This window comes from Zootermopsis nevadensis, unplaced genomic scaffold, assembly GCF_977971745.1.
Source record: "Zootermopsis nevadensis isolate Lab colony 2312 unplaced genomic scaffold, Znev_1.0 Znev_ptg000002l, whole genome shotgun sequence".
Lineage (NCBI taxonomy): Eukaryota > Metazoa > Arthropoda > Insecta > Blattodea > Termopsidae > Zootermopsis > Zootermopsis nevadensis.
The window spans coordinates 10758505-10776848 of NW_028259134.1; the positions used below are offsets into that span (position 1 = coordinate 10758505).

The following is an 18344-nucleotide window of genomic DNA, read 5'->3' on the forward strand; positions in this document are numbered from 1 at the left end:
AGTCGAGAAGAATGAGATGGGCTGGGCATGTAGCGCGCGTGGATGGGACAAGAGGTGTGCACCGGGTACTAGTTGGGAAATCTGAAGGGAAGAGACCGCTGGGGAGACCTAGACGTAGATGGGAGGATAATCTCAGGCGGGATCTATGGGAAATAGGAGTTGAAGGAAATTGGATTTTGTTGGCCCAGGACAGGGTCCGGTGATGAACCTTTGGGTTTGGTAAGCCATCTAGTTAGTTAGTTGGTGGATATATAACAGATTGAAATTGAAACATTATGCAACCTTGAATAACAGACTTACCAATTTACACCACTTACTTCTGCTATAGCAACACACAAAGATGAAGAGGAAGACTAAAAACGTTTATAAAATACAAAGTAATGATAATGATATTTTGTACTACTAATCAACAACAGAAGTTTTCTTTTGCCTAACTGACACTAATACACAACTCAATTCAATTCTTGATCCTCTTGCTACCATGGACTTCCTAATAATGAAAGTATGAAAAAAGAAAAAGAAGATATATATCCTTTTGCAACAATAAAGCAACAGAAATACAATATGAACAAATAAAACTTAAGTATTCAAGCTGTGCACTAATTTATTTGTGAGTTTGACATGGCCAGTGAATATGGTGATAAAAGCAAATAAGACTCTACTCTTCATAATAACAAAGATGACCTACATAGCACAAAGCTCCAAAATACATGGAAAATGGAAATTTCAGCAATATGCAACCATCCAAAATAAAAATTTCTGTGATCTCACACAATTTAATGGAAGTTTCAGCAACCTGAAACCATCCACTCACATGGCACATCACAATGTGTCAATCATCAATTAACAGAAATTCATGTGAACTAATACAATATATCATGGAAGTTAAGTGATCTGACATCAGTTAACAAAAATTGTGTTTCAGTGATCTGACACCAATTAATGGGAATTAATGTTTTGACACCATTCATAAATGACACAACATAAAGTTTCACTGATATATAACACCAACTAATGGATATTCCTGCTTCTACTAAACATTAATAAACAGTGGAACTTTCTGTGATCTGATGCTAATTGATAGAGATTCTTGTGACCAGGCACTACCCACTAACATGAAATGTGATGTTTCTGTGATGTGTCACCAATTACAATATTAAGTTAATTTATAGAAATTTTATCACTTAGGTAAATACTTTAAGGAAACAAGTGACTATGAGGATATTCTGCTGAGAACTATACTTTGTAAATGGTATGGGACTACTAGGAGAATAAATAGTATGGAGGCACACAACAGATCATATAATTGCCGTGCTAGGGCTCCTTTGACTGCCCCCCCCCTCCAAACTTACTAAGTTAATTTACCAGTTATAATGATAGAGCAATGGTAATTTTTATTTGACTAGTCACAAACAGTTGATCTACACATTTTACATGTTTGAAACTCACAATGAAAGAAAGGTCACAATGGTCAAACTAGCTGAAAAACTGACAAGTCAATCTAGGACATGGTGAAGACCTACAGATGAGATAAACACTTTTGACGTAAATACGTCTATATTGAAGGGTCATTCCGCAAAAAAGTGTTACGAAAAAGTGACAGGAAAATGTGTAACATGGTTACCTAGGAAATATCAACAATTTGTAATATGGACTGACAACAATGGTCAGCTTGTATGCATTGTTATGTTACCTAGGAAACTTTCGCTTTCCGCTTTCGTTATTGCGGATAGAGCTGAGCTGTGAAACGCTTGTAGAAGAAGTGCGTCGTACACTAAATAATTTTGTGCTGGTAAAAACGTTTTACAATATCACAGGTACTTATTTTATATAAGAATTATTAAGAAATCTATTGTTGCGTCATACTATGTACAAGATGGATGACATGAAGCTAAAAGACTCCATAACGCAGAATATATGAGAGTGTACAGAAAACGTTGAAAAATAGAAGTATTAAATAATGAACTCCAGAGTGTATGGTCAATGGCGAAAAAGTTTTAATTGTAACCCTGTATATTTGTAATCACACACCTATTGATGATTGTAAGAGATTTATTTTGAGTCATAAAATAGCTACTATATAAACTCCTTACCGTATAGACGTATTTACGTCAAATTCTCCGGAACCGTGGTTCCACTGTAACTTTTTTCTCAGTCCTGATGTAACTGTACTTAATCTTGAAAGTGTTTTCTAACTTTGAGGTATGAAATGTTTATATTTCTCCTCACCACTTGTATAGCTTTCTTGTTTCTACCATAAAGAGGCAGCTATAAGCAACATTTCAAAATTGCAGATAAGTCACTGATGTTTTATGGCAGGGAGCTATAATTGAATTTTGGACTGTGAAGGAAGTTAAAAGGTTCGAAAGTGATGCTGTCTCCTCATAATGACTAGCTATGACTGAATGCAAGAAGAAAAATATTACTCAACCAGACAATGCAAAGTCAGTTTTTGACATATATAAAAGAGTAACTCTTTAAATTCAATGTTAAAGCAACCGAACAATCTGCATTTAGGAAAAGTCTCTCAACTGATACAGCCCTTTTCAGTTTTATATATGAAATCTTAAGTGCTCTTAAGAATAAAATGCATGTTAGTGGATTATCTTGTAATCTTTCTAAAGCATTTCATTGTATAAATCATGAATTATTACTGTAAAAACAACATTTTTATGAATTTGAAATATAGCTGGTTAGTGGTTTAAACTGTACCTTCTTAACAGAAGGAAACATGTAGAAATGAAATCTCCAGATTCAAATAATTACACCTATTCAAATTCGGGCATTATAAAACATGGAGATTCTCAAGGTTCAATACTTGATTATTTGCTGGTCTCTGGATCAAGATGTGAGCTTAAACCCCTCAAATTGTAAGCAGAATATTCACCTGTTATAGTCACTCTGAATAGCAAAGAAACACTCCAAAGAGATTACACACACACATATATTGAAAATAATCAAACACTGGAAGCCATTGCAATGATGGGACAGGCTATCCTTCATAATTCTATGCATAATCCACACATTGCTATGTATTAATCTGATGAGTAAAGGATGCTAATGAGAACAATGTCTTGCAGTATTGCAGTTAAAAGTAAGAATACAGTATTAAGTTAAATCACATTAAAAAGAGCTGAACACTTTTTATAGTCGTCTGCATTGTTTTACACATTTCTGCCAATTCAGAAGTAGTGCAGTTATATCATCATGAAAGAAAAAAAATCATCTAGTTGATATAGCCAATAATGAACTACTTCCTGTCTGTACATTATTATTGGATTCAAGACATTTCTCAAAGAAAAACTACAATTATACTTAAGCAGTGACCATCACAGATAATAAAGCAGAGAAAACTTCTAATTATCTCAGAAGTTTTAGTTTTTAGCCACCCATTTATAAAAAATATTTATTATGAACCTTAGATGTTGTTCAAAATTCTTACTATCACACATTTTTCTAAGCTTTAGTTTTTATAAAACAAATAAATCATGTACTGGAAACAATACATTTGTTACAAATTCTAAAATACAAAACATGACACTAATCATCCTCAATTCACAAAAAAATATAGGTCATGTGTGATCCTGCAAGAAACCCAGATTTTCAGCAGTAAAACCACTATTTATGCATAGATGGTGATCAAATGTTGTACAATATCCTTACATCAGTCCTTGTGAAACTGCATCTTGTCATGTATGGTGCTAAAAGTGGTCATTCCCAGGATCCATGTACAACTAGATGTGAAGCTCCTATATTTTTTGGAGAATGGGTATTCTAAAAAGATCTCTGGCCAAGACTTGACTTAGGCCTACTGAAGGAAAAGGTCTACATGAACAAGCCTCATACCAATGATGACCTCAAATAAATCATTTTCCAAAGGATAGTATTCATTTGTGCAGTCATGTTATGTGCATTTGCCAGTTTGCAGCATCATCTGCAGTTGTGTATGGATACTGCCAATACTTTATGTAGTGGGATGTAGTTTTGAAAAATGTGAGGCATGTACCTCCAACATCTGATCACCCTTGGTGAATAACTAATGGATTTATTGCTGAACATCTGGAGCCTCTAGCACGAGGATCACTCCATTTCCTTGAAAGAAAACATATGCCTTAAAGTGCATCAACAAAATATATATGAAGAAACTTATGCTGGTGGTATCTTTATGCTTAATCCTATATCAAGAAAGCTGTATCACCATAAAACTTTTAAACCTAAGGCTTATTTACAACATACTTTAATTGTAATTAAAGATAGTAATCTGACACAGAACTGCAAGGATCAATCCTTGAAAATCGGGTGACAACACATGAGGACACGTTTGAACTTGACACTACTACTACTACTACAATATTATAGCAGTGTCAAAATTAGCAGATACCAATTTCTATAACAGAAATCCTAAACATATACTTGAAGACTATGAGGTAAGTAACTTCTTGAAAGAATTCAAAATGTAGGTCATATTCTTTTGGCATTACCAGGTCGTTTAAATAGTGTTACTACTATTAATTTGGATAACTCTTGATTAACAAACATCTCATCTGTTACAAGAATCAATGTTATATTGCTTCAACATTCACAGAACTGAATGCAATGCATCTGATTAAGAATGAAATAAGTAACAATGAAAAACTGAATCTAATTCTTCTTCAACGTTTTCGCCCCAGTGCACTGATTGCATGCAAAAAATTCTACTACTCACCATTGACATCTTGAATCAAGAAATTTACTGTGTTACTTTGCTGTGTCATTTTTAATCCTCCCAGTCTTGACTGTACTAACGTTTTTAATACTTTTCGTTGAATATATTTTAAATCAACAGTTCATAGAACCAACGATCTGGGCAAACATCGACGAAAGACCAAAATGGCGACTGCAATACCACAACATTTCTTCTAACGATTTCAGCCTCAGATTCGCTAATGAAACGATACTGGACAATGTTAAAGGGTAAATCAATATCTATTCTTTTACACAGTTCATATAAAAGCAAAATAACCTTTATAGTGACGCGAAAATCTATCTAGAAAATATAGCTGTTTCGTGCAAATACACCTGAGATGAGCTTGGCGGCAGGCACAAAGCCAAACAGCTGATTGGTTAGGTATTGTCACGTGGTTTCCACTCAAAACTTGACTAAGGAAAGATTGACTGTGAACCGGAAATCACATCGCCAATAAACCAATCACAAACTGGTTCCTTCTGACGTTCCTTATTTTGTTCCTTATTTCAGTTGAAACCGGCAAAATGGTAGAAGAAATAGCAGCGACGCTACCTGATAATGTTTTAGAAGTCATATTTTCGTATCTTGACCTTCATGATCTCAGGAACTGTTCTCTCGTGTGTAAAAACTGGTACAGGTTTTTAAATGATGAAAATAATGATGTGTGGAGGTTACACTGTATCCGTAAGCTGGCAGAAGAAGCCCTCAAGTCAGACCTGCTGTCATCTGTGCCAACGTATAAAGCGAAATTACGAGCCTTCTATCATGCGTGGAATCCGAATGACTGCTCAAGGAACGTTTATATAAAGCCCAATGGCTTCACGTTGCATCGTAATCCTGTGGCCCAAAGTACAGACGCTTCGCGAGGGAAAATTGGGTTTCGGCATGGTAGGCATGCATGGGAAGTGATATGGGAAGGACCACTTGGAACAGTTGCTGTTATTGGTATAGCAACAAAAGAAGCACCTTTACAGTGTCATGGTTATGTTGCTTTGTTAGGTTCCGACGATCAAAGTTGGGGTTGGAATTTGGTTGATAACCATCTTCTCCATAATGGAGATTCCCAGGGAAATTATCCACTTCTTAATAATGCACCGAAGTACCAGGTTTGTACATTGTGTTCCGCATTGTTTATAAATCACAGCGTTTCCAGAGGGACATATATTTCAGAAGGAAGTAAACTTGAATTTTAATCATCAGTTGAAAATAACTTAACTACATAACCTCTTATTGACTACTGTTTATCACATTATTTCAAAGTGAGTGCATTACATTAATACTATCATGATATAAGAGTAACGGTGTGTTTAAGTTGTATGCTAGTACTATAGCTTATATGTACATATAAATGAGTAATACTAGTGAAAAATGGCCATTTTGGAGATTTTGCATCTCTCCACCATCTAAAGTATGCTGAGCTAATGTAATCTTAGTGACAGAATGGGAAGGAGGTCCAAGAACATTCAGGCAGTGTAATGAGGCAAAGAATAAACAAAAGAAAGGTTTTTGATATAGGTGTCATTAACTGGCATGTACTTGGGCATTTTCCTCCTATAAGTTTACCAACTTTAAAAACACAATTTTATAAGTTGTATGATTTCACCTGATTGTATATGCATGCGTTTTTAATTTTTTTTTTAAATTTAATTGATGAGGGAAAATGTACAAGATACACAATATTTACAATGTGCAACCAGTTACATTAGGATGGTTTATGTTAGGGTTAGTAGTGTTGAGTAAGTTAGGAGGATTGGAAAGGTTAAGTTGATGTTCTAGTAATTAATAAATCTCACATTCTGTAACAGGTATACATTATTACTACATCATCAAGTTATTCCAAAAGCCCTAATGACTTCCAGTTATTGATGTTCTGTAATGTTTATCATATGGGAATAGGGGATCTAAATGCCTATACTACAGGGTAGCAGGGCAGAGTTTCAACTCATTGGTTAACCTTTTAGCAGTATGCTATTGTGATGCAGTCAGCTAACTGCACATAAGCTGCAGAGAATGGATGGTAAAAGTTAAGACCTTATCTGTGTGTGTGTGTGTGTGTTGGATTATGTTATGAGCTTAGTAGTTGGTTGTTTTTAAGTTAAAACTTCAAATGTTATAGGTTGGTGAAAGAATACGAGTTATCCTGGATTGTGATGATAATACACTATCCTTTGAGAAAAACTATGAGTTCCTTGGTGTTGCATTTAGAGGTAAGAAAGCCTTTGTCTTTGCAAGTACATTTGTAGCTGTAGTTACATCCAATCACTTCAGTATTCACCTGATGTTTCTCTTACTGCACCCGATTACATGTTCGGTTTATTATAATTTTTTTTTACGGAAATTGATCAGGTTCACCAATTTCCAGCAAATTTAATTTTATGTAACACAGTAAAAATCTGTTCCTAGTGGAAAGTGTGCATAGAAATGGTTTATTAGATTTCATAATTATTAATTAATTTCCAGTTCCTAATAGCCTCACTATATTCAAACAGTTAAGGAAAATAAATACTTTTGTTCTTATTTATATTGGTAGTTTATAGAGAGTCTGCTATTATTTTCTAAATTATTGAACGTGTTCAGACATTTAAGTGGCATTAAACATTCATAACACTGCAGTGCTGTCAGCGATATTGTTAGTAAAGTTTACAAGGATCCTGAACAGTTTTTCTAAATGTGTTATTGATGCTATCATCAGGCCTGCCAGACAAGAGACTGTATCCGTCTGTGTCAGCAGTGTATGGTAACACAGAAGTCTCCATGGTGTATCTCGGACCCCCACTTGATGGGTAACAACAAAGTTGGTTAGAAGATAATGACAGTTACGTTTCTGGACAGCAGTGAAGTGAGTACAACTCCTGGATGTGATGACTTACTGCACTGCTTCAGAATTTGTTGGGATGCCAATGTGAGACTTCTCTGATTATTAATATTAAAATTATACTGCCTCCAATTGAAGGCTGTGGGTGCTCCATACTAATTGTGCATCAACCAGTCTTGGGTTCCCTATTCCATGACACTGTTCTGTATTTTCATTGCACACTGAATAATATCCCTGCAGTTTTGTTTATGAACTGTTGGACATTGTCCACTGTTTATCACATTCAGCAAGGGAATGATCATGTCTTAAAGTGATATTTTATTGTGTATATTATTGTCACAAAGTTTAGAAAAATGTTTACGGTTTTACTCTTGCACATGGAATAGAGAATTTTAATATGACATATTATTCTAGTGTGCAATGAAGGTCATGATGGGGTATAAAGTTAAAGTGCAAACCAGGCTCGTGTAGTGAGAGACAATTTTCTTGATATTTGTAAATCAACTAATTTTTACATGGTTAATAATGATGTAGAGACAGCTTGAATCATTCTCATCTCATTGGGTGCCAACGGATGCATTTGTATCATTCATAATCTTATTGTGACTGGGTGTTCTCTTTCTTAAATTCTTCGAGAGGGAGAGACCACATATTTATAGCAAAAAATCCCCACTGGTGTGGATCGTCATAATGCCGCTAATGCCTTGTATCGTTGGCATAACGTTTTTTGTAATAAAATGTATATTTATCTGTATAGATGAAAGAATGTAACTATGTGGCATTGCAGACTCAACATTTTTTATAGCAATGCCAGGATTTCTTGTTACTGTACCATTTTCAAGTTTCATTAGTCTTCATTTTTAACCAGTCCTTGTAACAACATTGTTGATGTCAGAGCCGTGCAAGTTTCGTTGTTTATTTATTATTCTGAAAGTGGCTTTTGTTCACTGCTATCACATGTTGTATGAACACATATTTTTAATTTATTTACTTTAGGGTATACTGGAGATAACAGCAGTTCCACCTTTTTTTACCATGAATATTTTTACTGTGATAATGTGTTATTTTTATGTTGTTATGTTTTTATCTGTACAGATTCTTTTTTATATGCAGAGTGAAACCAATGCTAACAGTGTGTCATGTAGAATAAAATGGAGGTTTAATGAAATTAAAATGACATGTCATGATTGCACGAGGCAAATTCAAATGAGACCTGTTCAGTAAGTGTTATGGGTGAAGGAGTAGAGGCTAAGAATAGACACCAAGGGCATTGAGGCAATCATCCCACTGATGTACCACCATGGCCTAGACAGCTCTATATGACCAAAATCTGTGGCCCCTTATTGCTTTCTTAAGGGAGCCAAACCCATGGAAGTCGGATGGTGACAGGTATGAGCGATGTGAGGGATTGTCCTACCTTCCAACTCATGGAGTACAGCTTGTCTTGAACAGTGCAGGCCACATGGGGGATGGGCACTGTCTTGCAACATGACACCCCTCATGAGCATGCCAGGATGCTCTCTGTTGATGGTGATACATATTTCCATACACAGTACACATTCTTCCATGAATGTCACCTACTTGACAACCCTCAGCACCAAAGAACTGAATGACAGCATGTTGATCCTGTTTGGATGGATGTGCACCTGGAACATTGGCATTTAACTGTCATAATGTTCCCACTTGTTCTGATTTGACCATTCTATTGTACACCTTGTAATCAGCTGCATATGTGTCATGCACACAGCCACGTGGTCAAATGTGACTGGGGTATTCACTAGCAGTGCCATGAATGGGTTTCATTTGAACAGCCATCACATCATTGAAGTGTTTTTCTTTTATATTACCACTATTTTGTGGTGTAAAGCTTGAGGTCACAGTACATAATTTCCAGAATCCTTATTTTGGTCTTCACATGGATTTGTTTATACAGATGTGCAGATGCACATTGTTGATACATGCAGTGGTCATAATTGGACAAAGTTAAAAATACATGGTATTTGTTTTCCATAGACTTTGTATTTATCAAAGTAGTGGACTGCAGTTTTAATTATATTCCTTTCTGTCTATTTCAATATGTTTTCTGAATCTGTGTTTACTGGAAAACTTTCTTGGTCTGACAAAATATATTTGAAACAAAAATGTGATTAATGCAGTGGATGACCAGTTTTTACATTCATTATAGTTCTACATTAGTTGTAGCTAATAAGTATCATGTCTCCTTGGGTCTTCAGCATAATAGCTTGTTTTTCCCTAAGTACAGGTAGGTTAGTGGTTGAATCAGTGTTGAGCCCACTACACTACTATTTTTAATTTTTGAGGAAACTTAAACCATATACATTGCAACATTTTTTATTAAATTTTTGTGTATATGCAGTAATGCATTTGTTAGTGAACATTATACATACAAAATGGTAGTGAACTCCTAGTAGCGCCAGATATTTAACATACTAAATTAGACTTAAAATGGAATATTACAGTTTGGACATGTAAGTTGGTAATTGAAATGTTTGTTATTAATGAACAAGAGTTTAGAAGATTATAACAGACCATCATCGTTATTAAAAAAATCAACTAGTGGACAATGCACAGAAAAATAAATTTATATATCAACAAAATATGTATTCTTTGTGGTGAAGCACATTATAAACATTCACTTTTCTCCCCTCGCATGAATTTATCAGCAAACATTCAATAAAAAGCACTGATCATGCATGCCTGTTACTGTACTTAATCAGTATGAGATATTGTATCTTTCTTCACTTGCCATTTTATTGATGCCTGGGTCAAACTACGTTGTTGCCATTTTGAGAATGTCCTGCAAATGTTGATACATTGGTATAGACTGTAATGAAAATGTTTATGCAAAACAGTGACATTTTCAGGCTTCTTTTCTAATTCCTTTGAATTATAAGTTGTCAAAAAAAACCATAGGACATTCTCAGTGTTTGGTTTTCAGAATTGTAAAGTTCTGCATGCCATTAATTCAAGCTGAATATCAGGCTTGTAGTTTTCACTTGAAACTGAAAAGGGGCCCATAAATAGCTCAAACATACACTCAGTTGCCTGTAAATATGTAACTGAATTCTATCTACAATTTTTCTATATGGGAACACAGACTCTGAGAATTGCTGAAGGGAAACAATGCAGCATATGTTCAGAAATGTGACATGTTTTTGTTCAGTTGTGTAGTAAACAGTTACATTTTACTTCTAATACCATTCACATCAGGAAAGACGGTAATTAAACTGTCTTCACCATGAAGTTCTTCATCAATCATTCATTCTCTATTTGTGTTTTTTTCTTTTACCCTCCAAAAATTCTTTAATTTCAGATGTAATTTCCATAAAATGCTACAAGACACTAATACAGCTTAGCCAGTGCACTGCTATGTATTACACAATATCACAATATTTAGAACCAGTCTCTTGCATATGTATTCCTGAAACTTTCCAGTCTCTACTACAAACTAAATTCATAGGCAAAACAGTCATGACATTAAATTTAATTACATTGCTACTCAGTGGTTTATGATGTATAATACAGTGATATAAAATCCTCTTTTCACTCAGCAGACTTGCTGCATCCTTCTATGTGGTGCATTGACAAAAGCCAGCTAATCATTTCCTGTCCAGCTGTGGATCTTCCAAAACAATAACTTTTTTGCATGTAGATTTTCCATGTACAGATCACATATCTAAGTCTTCCATAACTTCCCTGTCTTTAATTGCATAAACAACAGTAACTAAGCAGTGGCCTTATGTCACAACTCACATACTACAGTGGAGTAAGACTAAACTTCTGACTTGGTCAGTAAATTTAATGATGTATCATTAAGGGCATTGGACAAGGATCAGCGGCAGGCCCTTGTGAACAAAGTAATGAACCTTCGGGCTTGGTGAGAGGCAGGATTGACTGAGTGAATTACCTTACCCAGAAGGTATCTTCTGAATGGAGTTAGATATATCACTCATTCTATGTTCAACAGTCATCTTTAGTATTCTGTATGTTCTCATACACAGACATTTTTCTAAACACATTTCTTTTCAAACATTAAAAAGGCACATTCTCCTGTCTATGCAGAAATATGCTCTTGCAGCAGCCTTGTTAGCAGTATTTGAATTTCTTGAATACACTTTGTTCTACTGAAAGGCTCTTTTTTAACTCCAGTCTTTATCTCACCAGACCTATGCTTCCCAGCACATTCACATGCTTTGTCTGAAAATACATTTTGGCAGACACAGTACTACAAGTACTTATCCACCCACTGATTTTCAGCTGTTCACTTTCCTCCTCCTCCATATTGATTAATTTCAAAAGACATTATGGAATGATGTGGATAGTGCAGTCCTGCAGTGCCACTAACTGAACATTTCCTCACTAAATTCAGTGGTCACCAGCATCACAGAATGACTTAATAAGCAACAGATGTGTAGCTACCTATAAGGTGATATCATGCCCCTTTTATAGTAGGTGGCACCAATCACATCTACAAAAGCATACATTTCAAAAAAACAGCTGTCTGAGAACCTACACTGCAAAGATCATGCAAACAGGTAGTTGAAAAGGCCACGAATTACATGACAGATTAAAACTTCACTGGTCTATTGTTTTCCCAAGACTTATTCAGAATTTTTTTGTCTAAGGAAAAAACTTTCCAATTAAAATAATCTGCACTGTGCACTCAAGAAATTTCATGACCCATATCTGACGTGTGAGCTGTGTTACACATCTCCATCACCCACTTCACTGACAAACATGCTTTCAGTCCAAGGTCATTTTCACATGCTTTTTGCATTGTTGTTTCTAGAATTCTGCATTCAGATGCTGTAACCTCAGGATAGATGCAGCAATTTCTGCACCTGCTCAACTTATTGACAGCCTCACACTTCTTGGCTTATCTTTGACATTCAAACAACCTGCATTCCAACCTCAATACCATGTCCTTGGGAAGAGCATCTTATAAACCTTGCTAGACAGTTATGATAAATTTCAGGCACAGTCTTCCCTGTGTATCTTTCATGAACCTGCATTCTCATTCTTCCTTAAACTGTGTATTCATTATTTTGGTCTGCCACTTTCTTATCTATAAAAAACCCTGCAACACACAAGAAAAAAATTACTAGGTCCAATTATGATTAAGATTCATGTTCCATAGTAGAATTCTGTGGCAAATGCTGGTGTAGAAGTTAGGTTATGTGGAAATGGAATATTGCTAAATCTCCCAATCACACCAAAATAACAAGGTTTGTTGTTATTATTCCGCTGTTGTGTTCTGTAGTGAAAAATGTGTGTTAAATTCCTCTAATTTTAGTAGTCTGGCAGTGGACTAGTAGCCAGACCAGAGCATTCACCATACACCAAATCTGCCAGCTAAAATTTCTGCCAACTACTCAAGGAGAATTCTGGGGTTGGCGCGACATACTTATTTTTAATTTGATGTGAACTTTACTTTAAGCAGAGATCACCTGTATATTCATCAAGTGAGTGTAGTCAAGGTCTTTAAAGCTTAAAATGTTTCTGGTATTACGTTTTATATCCTCATAATATTAATACTATTTTTGTTTTCTGAGTCCACTGTCTAAAATTGTCTAAACTGGCAAACAGTTCTGAAGCAGTTTTTTGAAATTGAGCACCTGAATCCATACGGAAGAAATGGTGGTTTCTGCTGAGACTGATGTAATAGTGGCACATGCCTGATTTTGACCTATTAATTAACAAGTCAGGTAGCAAGGAGACACCATCTTCTTGAAGTACAGGTGCATATACCTACAGAAATATATAACCATGCATACAAGCTGCAGTGAGTATAAGGTGCCAGCCAGAATCTGCTAGTGGCTACAGGGTGTGGACAGAAATTACAACAATCTTGCAATGAGTTGTTTCAGTCTTCAGATCAATAACACAGTATTCAGGAAAGGCAATTAGTATGCATATAAAATAAAACAACTCTGAATCTTCCTACCAGGGATGGAGCATTTATGTTAGCTGTGTTAGCCGAGCCAACACTTTGAAAAACAGAAAACAAAAAGTCTTACTTTCGTAGTACAATGGTACTCCATACACTGGAACATAAAGAATCAATCAAGTAAAATGCATCTTTAACAGCTCCAACCAGTAAGTTGCTATTAGCCACCTAGACCTGGCTCAATGTGGGCCTACTGTTTACATTTAAAGGGGAGACAATATAGTGTAGAGTTGCAGGGTACTGCATGACTTTTCAAGCTAAGATGTTAACCCAAACCTCGACTGCTAACATACTACATGCTTGCATGCTGGCTTTTGACATACTGCACTGCATCACATTTATCTTGATTTCAACTGTGTAACCTTTGTTGTATGTTTCTGTGCTGTGATTGTGCATCATGGAAAATAAGGTTTGTGATTGTTGCATAGGACCTTTCAAAATGGTAATTTTCTTGTAGGGACTTTGTTTTGTGAGAAGAAAATAATGGAAATAGGCAGACCACCCCCTTTTCACACAAAGATGGTGACAAATCAAAGAATAGGTTATGCCATTTTTCTGATTCTTGGTACAAAACTGAAGTCTCTGAAGACAGTTTGAACTTCTGTGACTCCACAATTGATATTTTCACTGATAAAAATCATTTAATGGAACTAATATATAAGATGCAATAAATAAGGTAAGCTCAGCAGTTGCTAACCATTTTTTACATGTACTTCCTCTTTTATTACTTCACTAATTTTTGGTTCATATTTGCACAGTTATCTTGTATGAGTTATAGACCTATACTCAATTGTGAAGATTTTCATGACCATCTCTTTCCCCCCCCACCTTGGGATTTGGCTAACACTTTTGAAAAAGTCATGCTTCACCACTGCTTATTACATAATATTTTAGAAGAATTTAAGGATGACTGCATTTCCACACTACATATGGGATGTTTGAATGGATGCAGTCCTCAAGAGATAAGGAGCTGACATCTTTTTATTCCAGTAATTGGAAATGCAAAATATCAGCATTTTATAAACACAGGAGAATTTAGAGCATTTTGCACTTTTTATGTTGCATTATTTGACTACAAATTTGGGGATTGTTTGCTGTCATGGAGTTCAGAGTCATCTGTCTTCCAGTTTGCTAATTAAAAATATAAAGATTGAAATAAACGAAACTGTAATTTTAGCCTATCATTTTGTATGGGTGTGAAACAGAGAGAATGCTGATGGTGTCTGAGAATAGGAAAATATTTTGAACTAAGACAGCTGAAATGACAGGAGACGAGAAAACTGTACAATGAGAACCATAATTCGTAGGCCTAATTTTCCCCAAATAGTACTAGGAGGATAAAATCACAAGGATGAGATGGGGAAAGCATGCAGGGTACATGGGGGAGATAAGCAATACATACACAATTTTGGATGGTAAGCCGGAAATGTAGAGAACACTCCGAACACCTAGGCATAGATGGGAGGATAATGTTAAAATGGTTCTTATAGAAATGGGGCTCGAGGGTGTGAATTTCTTGACTAATTGAGCATCCTATTAGCTTCTCAAGAAGGACTTTGCTTCATGGAATTAGTTATGAGACTGTGAACTTTCCATTTATTTTGTTATGAAACTTGTATTTAACATTCCACTGCATACTGCAGAAATGCAAATCCAAGGTGAATTAAAATTATTGCTAGTGAACTGTGTAATCATGTATGGGGATATGGAAGAAACATTAGAGATCTTACTTGCTGGTGCAACTAGTTTGTTAAAATGGCTTCACTTTGGTCTACCATTCAAAGTTGTCAGAACTGAAATGTCTTCATATAGTGTAGAGTAGTGGTGGCTAATCTCCAGCTCAAACAAAAAGAGTATTAGTAAAATTGTGAAACTTAAATACTACAAACTCCATCAAAGAATGTTCTTTACTTGTTGTTATGGGTATCTTCCTGCATGTTGTCAATTTTAAAATACATATATTATGGTAATCACACTGAATGAACTGACAAACATTCTGTACATCATAACAGAAGCATAATATATATTTATATTTTTACCATGGATCAGTATTCTCAAACAATATGGTATTTAAAATAATTGTGTACTTTGATTACTACTACTACTATGTACCTACTACGAAATACACGATTACATAAAAAATACGCCTTTTTAAATTATGTGCATTAAACAACCATATGGTTAAAGTCTCTAAATTGTAGTAAGCTTAAATACATTAAAAATCTATAAGTCCAGATGGAGTACTTCTTCTGTTCCTACAGATATGTCTCTCTTCCCTCATGTTCAAATCAAGTTAATGAAGGAAGTACATTTTTACAGAGTAATAATAATAATAATAATAATTTGGAGATGTCATAAAAATATATGATGCATTATTGTAACAGGAGAAAAAAAACCCAACAAGACCTGCATGTTTCTGCATTATGAGATACAAATGCCTGTTTTTTATGATACTGAAAAATACATGTGTTTATTTCCTGGCCACAATTGTGTTCAGGTTCTGAAAGAGAGAATTAACTACCCATTGGGCCTGCTGGTAGTTCTGCTACTCCTACAGTAGGATTCTGGAATATGAAATTGATAAACTCATGTCCAGTACATCCTGAAGTAGGCATTTTAACTTTGAGACCAATTTTGTGTTGGATATGAATGCCATATTTTATCTGCAGTTAACATAACTTGAGATGCTTTGATGAAGCTGTGTATTCAGAATTTTCAGTACAGAGGTTAATAGTTTCCAGATGTGGTCATTACACATTTATTTCCTGCTTTTTAATATTGCAGAATGTGCAAGGAATATTACTGCTATTCTAATAATGGTACTGAGCAGAAGCAAATGGTGCACAGGCATCACCTTTAAATTATGCTTTTGTTCATTTCCACATTGAATATGCAGAAAAGCTATCTTACAATGAAAGCAGTAAATATGGCATCACTTTCAAACAACATTTACATTATATTTGTTTCATGATAAAGTGCGACATTGAAAGTAAGGATGGCCAACTGTAAGCTGTGACATTTTTAATAATTGGTGCACCTTGCAGCAGTTTTGTACTATTGCAAGCTAAACCAAAAGGCAAAACATAAAGTATGTATAGTGTAGTCTCCCATAACCGATTCCCTCTTAACTGGCATAGAAACTTTTTCCCATGGCCTTCCTCATTTTCAATAACTGTATTAAGAAACTATCTGGCCACACGTTTTTCTTTTATTGACACAGACAGACATTCCACTATTTAAGAAGTGGAAGGACTATGTGGTCACAAAATATGCATCAACAAAATGCTAGAAAAAACAAATTATTTTACTGATTAAATTTAACAACCTGGATTTCTTAAAGAAATAGTTGGATATCAGCTTAAAAAGCTTTAAAGCCAATTAGTAACTGCCATATCAGTACCTTTGAAAGGTCAGGGGACAATGACTTCTCATCAACCTCATGATGGTTGCAGTAAGTACCTCTGAAACATTAGTAAACTTCTACCAGACTACATGGCACAACAATCCAGTAGACAGCCATCTTCATACTCACCACCATGAGAACCCCAGATATCACAAAATATCATTGCTGCATATTTTTAATGTGACTCACCATATCTACTTTGTCTTCATGAGTGAAAACATGCTTACAACTGCTCATCTGGTTTGATATTGTGCTAGTAGGGTGGTTCCATGGATGGATGCTCCATTGTTGTTTGTGGCACTCAAAACTGCTTAAAAGTCATAAGAAACTGAAGACAGCCTCAACTGTACTATTCATTGACTCAGGGGACCAAGACTGCCAACCAGCTGGCAGTTCTTTACCATTCACACCATCTAAAATATAAATAATTTGATTAATAACCCAGAAAAGATATACTTGACATTATGAAGCAATACCTCATTTTGCCCTAGTGGTAACATTTAAAATTAAGAATCACTACGGCATAACTATACAAAACAATTGCCTTATACTAACATCACAGCATTTTAAAGTGTGTATGTATGTATCTTTAAAGTGATTTTCATAAGAACAAGCAATGATTGTTTTTCTTGCCTGTAGTTTGTTTCCAGGCTTGCAGTTATAAAAAGCAGCAAACATTTTAGAATGATTCCTCTCTCCCAGAGATAGCTTTCACTGATACCATTGATACATTATGTAGAGATTTAAGATTTTTCAGAGTGGTAAAATTGTAGATTGTGATCTAAGTTGTGACATCATGCAGTCTTGTATGTAGCTGCCAGTATTTTTAAAGAACATACCACTTCCATCTTCAGTATAACCAGCCACACTTCTACTTTGAAAATGGAGGTGATGTGTTCTTCCACAATGTTGGGAACAAACCTTGAAGTATTATTGTGGGTGGGTGATGCACTTCTCTTGTAAAGTTCTCAAATTAGGTGGTCACTAGGTTTTACCAGGGGGTCTGTCAAAGAACTCAAATTTACCTTTGCTGTATGTGGCATTACCCATTATTCTCTGAATAAAGAATGGTCAGAGACAGCCATAATCTATTATATCTTAGTTGAATAATGATTTTCTAAAGGTTTGTTACAATGGTTGATTCATTATATGAACAATATATTGGATTGCCCAGTGAATACAATACTCTGCAAATTGAAAGACAGGAGGAAAGCAGGCAAACCAGATGTCACAATTTTACATGAACTCTATTGCAGTGTAATGCAGCACACATACAGAGCTACCAATTAAAATCTCCATTATGCCCATAAATATGACCTACTATTAAACAGACTTCTTTACTGATCACATCACTCTTTATGGCATCTCAGTTTTAACCCACTGACAAAGAACAATTCACATTCAGGAAATGGGTAAATCCCTCCATTTATGG

The 18344-nt window shown here is 35.2% G+C and overlaps 2 protein-coding genes and 1 long non-coding RNA gene across 4 annotated transcripts in view; 1 reads left to right on the forward strand and 2 right to left on the reverse strand.

Moving 5' to 3' along the window:
* The window catches only part of Dp (transcription factor Dp), a 27344-nt gene extending 22499 nt beyond the window's left edge, over positions 1-4845 (reverse strand). For both annotated transcript variants that reach the window (XR_015536947.1, XM_022072068.2), the window contains exon 1: positions 4706-4845. Coding sequence is in view for 1 of the 2 variants with exons in the window: in XM_022072068.2 (XP_021927760.2) it covers positions 4706-4754 (49 nt within the window). In the remaining variant the exon portion in view is untranslated. The remainder of the gene's footprint in view (positions 1-4705) is intronic.
* Positions 4834-15743, forward strand: Fsn (F-box synaptic protein). The gene is made up of 4 exons (XM_022072081.2): positions 4834-4953; positions 5237-5832; positions 6843-6933; positions 7419-15743. The coding sequence occupies exons 1-4, from the start codon at positions 4926-4928 to the stop codon at positions 7511-7513; spliced, it is 810 nt and encodes a 269-aa protein (XP_021927773.1). The 5' UTR covers positions 4834-4925; the 3' UTR covers positions 7514-15743.
* On the reverse strand, positions 9878-17095 carry LOC147875065 (uncharacterized). Its single transcript, XR_015536991.1, has 2 exons — positions 15240-17095; positions 9878-12639 (listed from the first exon to the last, which is right to left on the reverse strand). It is a non-coding gene; the product is annotated as an uncharacterized LOC147875065 (long non-coding RNA).
* Between the last annotated feature and the right edge of the window lie 1249 nt (positions 17096-18344).

Bases quoted from the DNA above. Each gene is read 5' to 3' on its own strand.
- Fsn (XM_022072081.2), top strand. From the start codon at position 4,926: ATGAAACGATACTGGACAATGTTAAAGG. The intron at 4,954-5,236 runs GTAAATCAATAT...TCCTTATTTCAG, and splicing joins ATACTGGACAATGTTAAAGG to TTGAAACCGGCAAAATGGTA. The intron at 6,934-7,418 runs GTAAGAAAGCCT...TGCTATCATCAG, and splicing joins CCTTGGTGTTGCATTTAGAG to GCCTGCCAGACAAGAGACTG.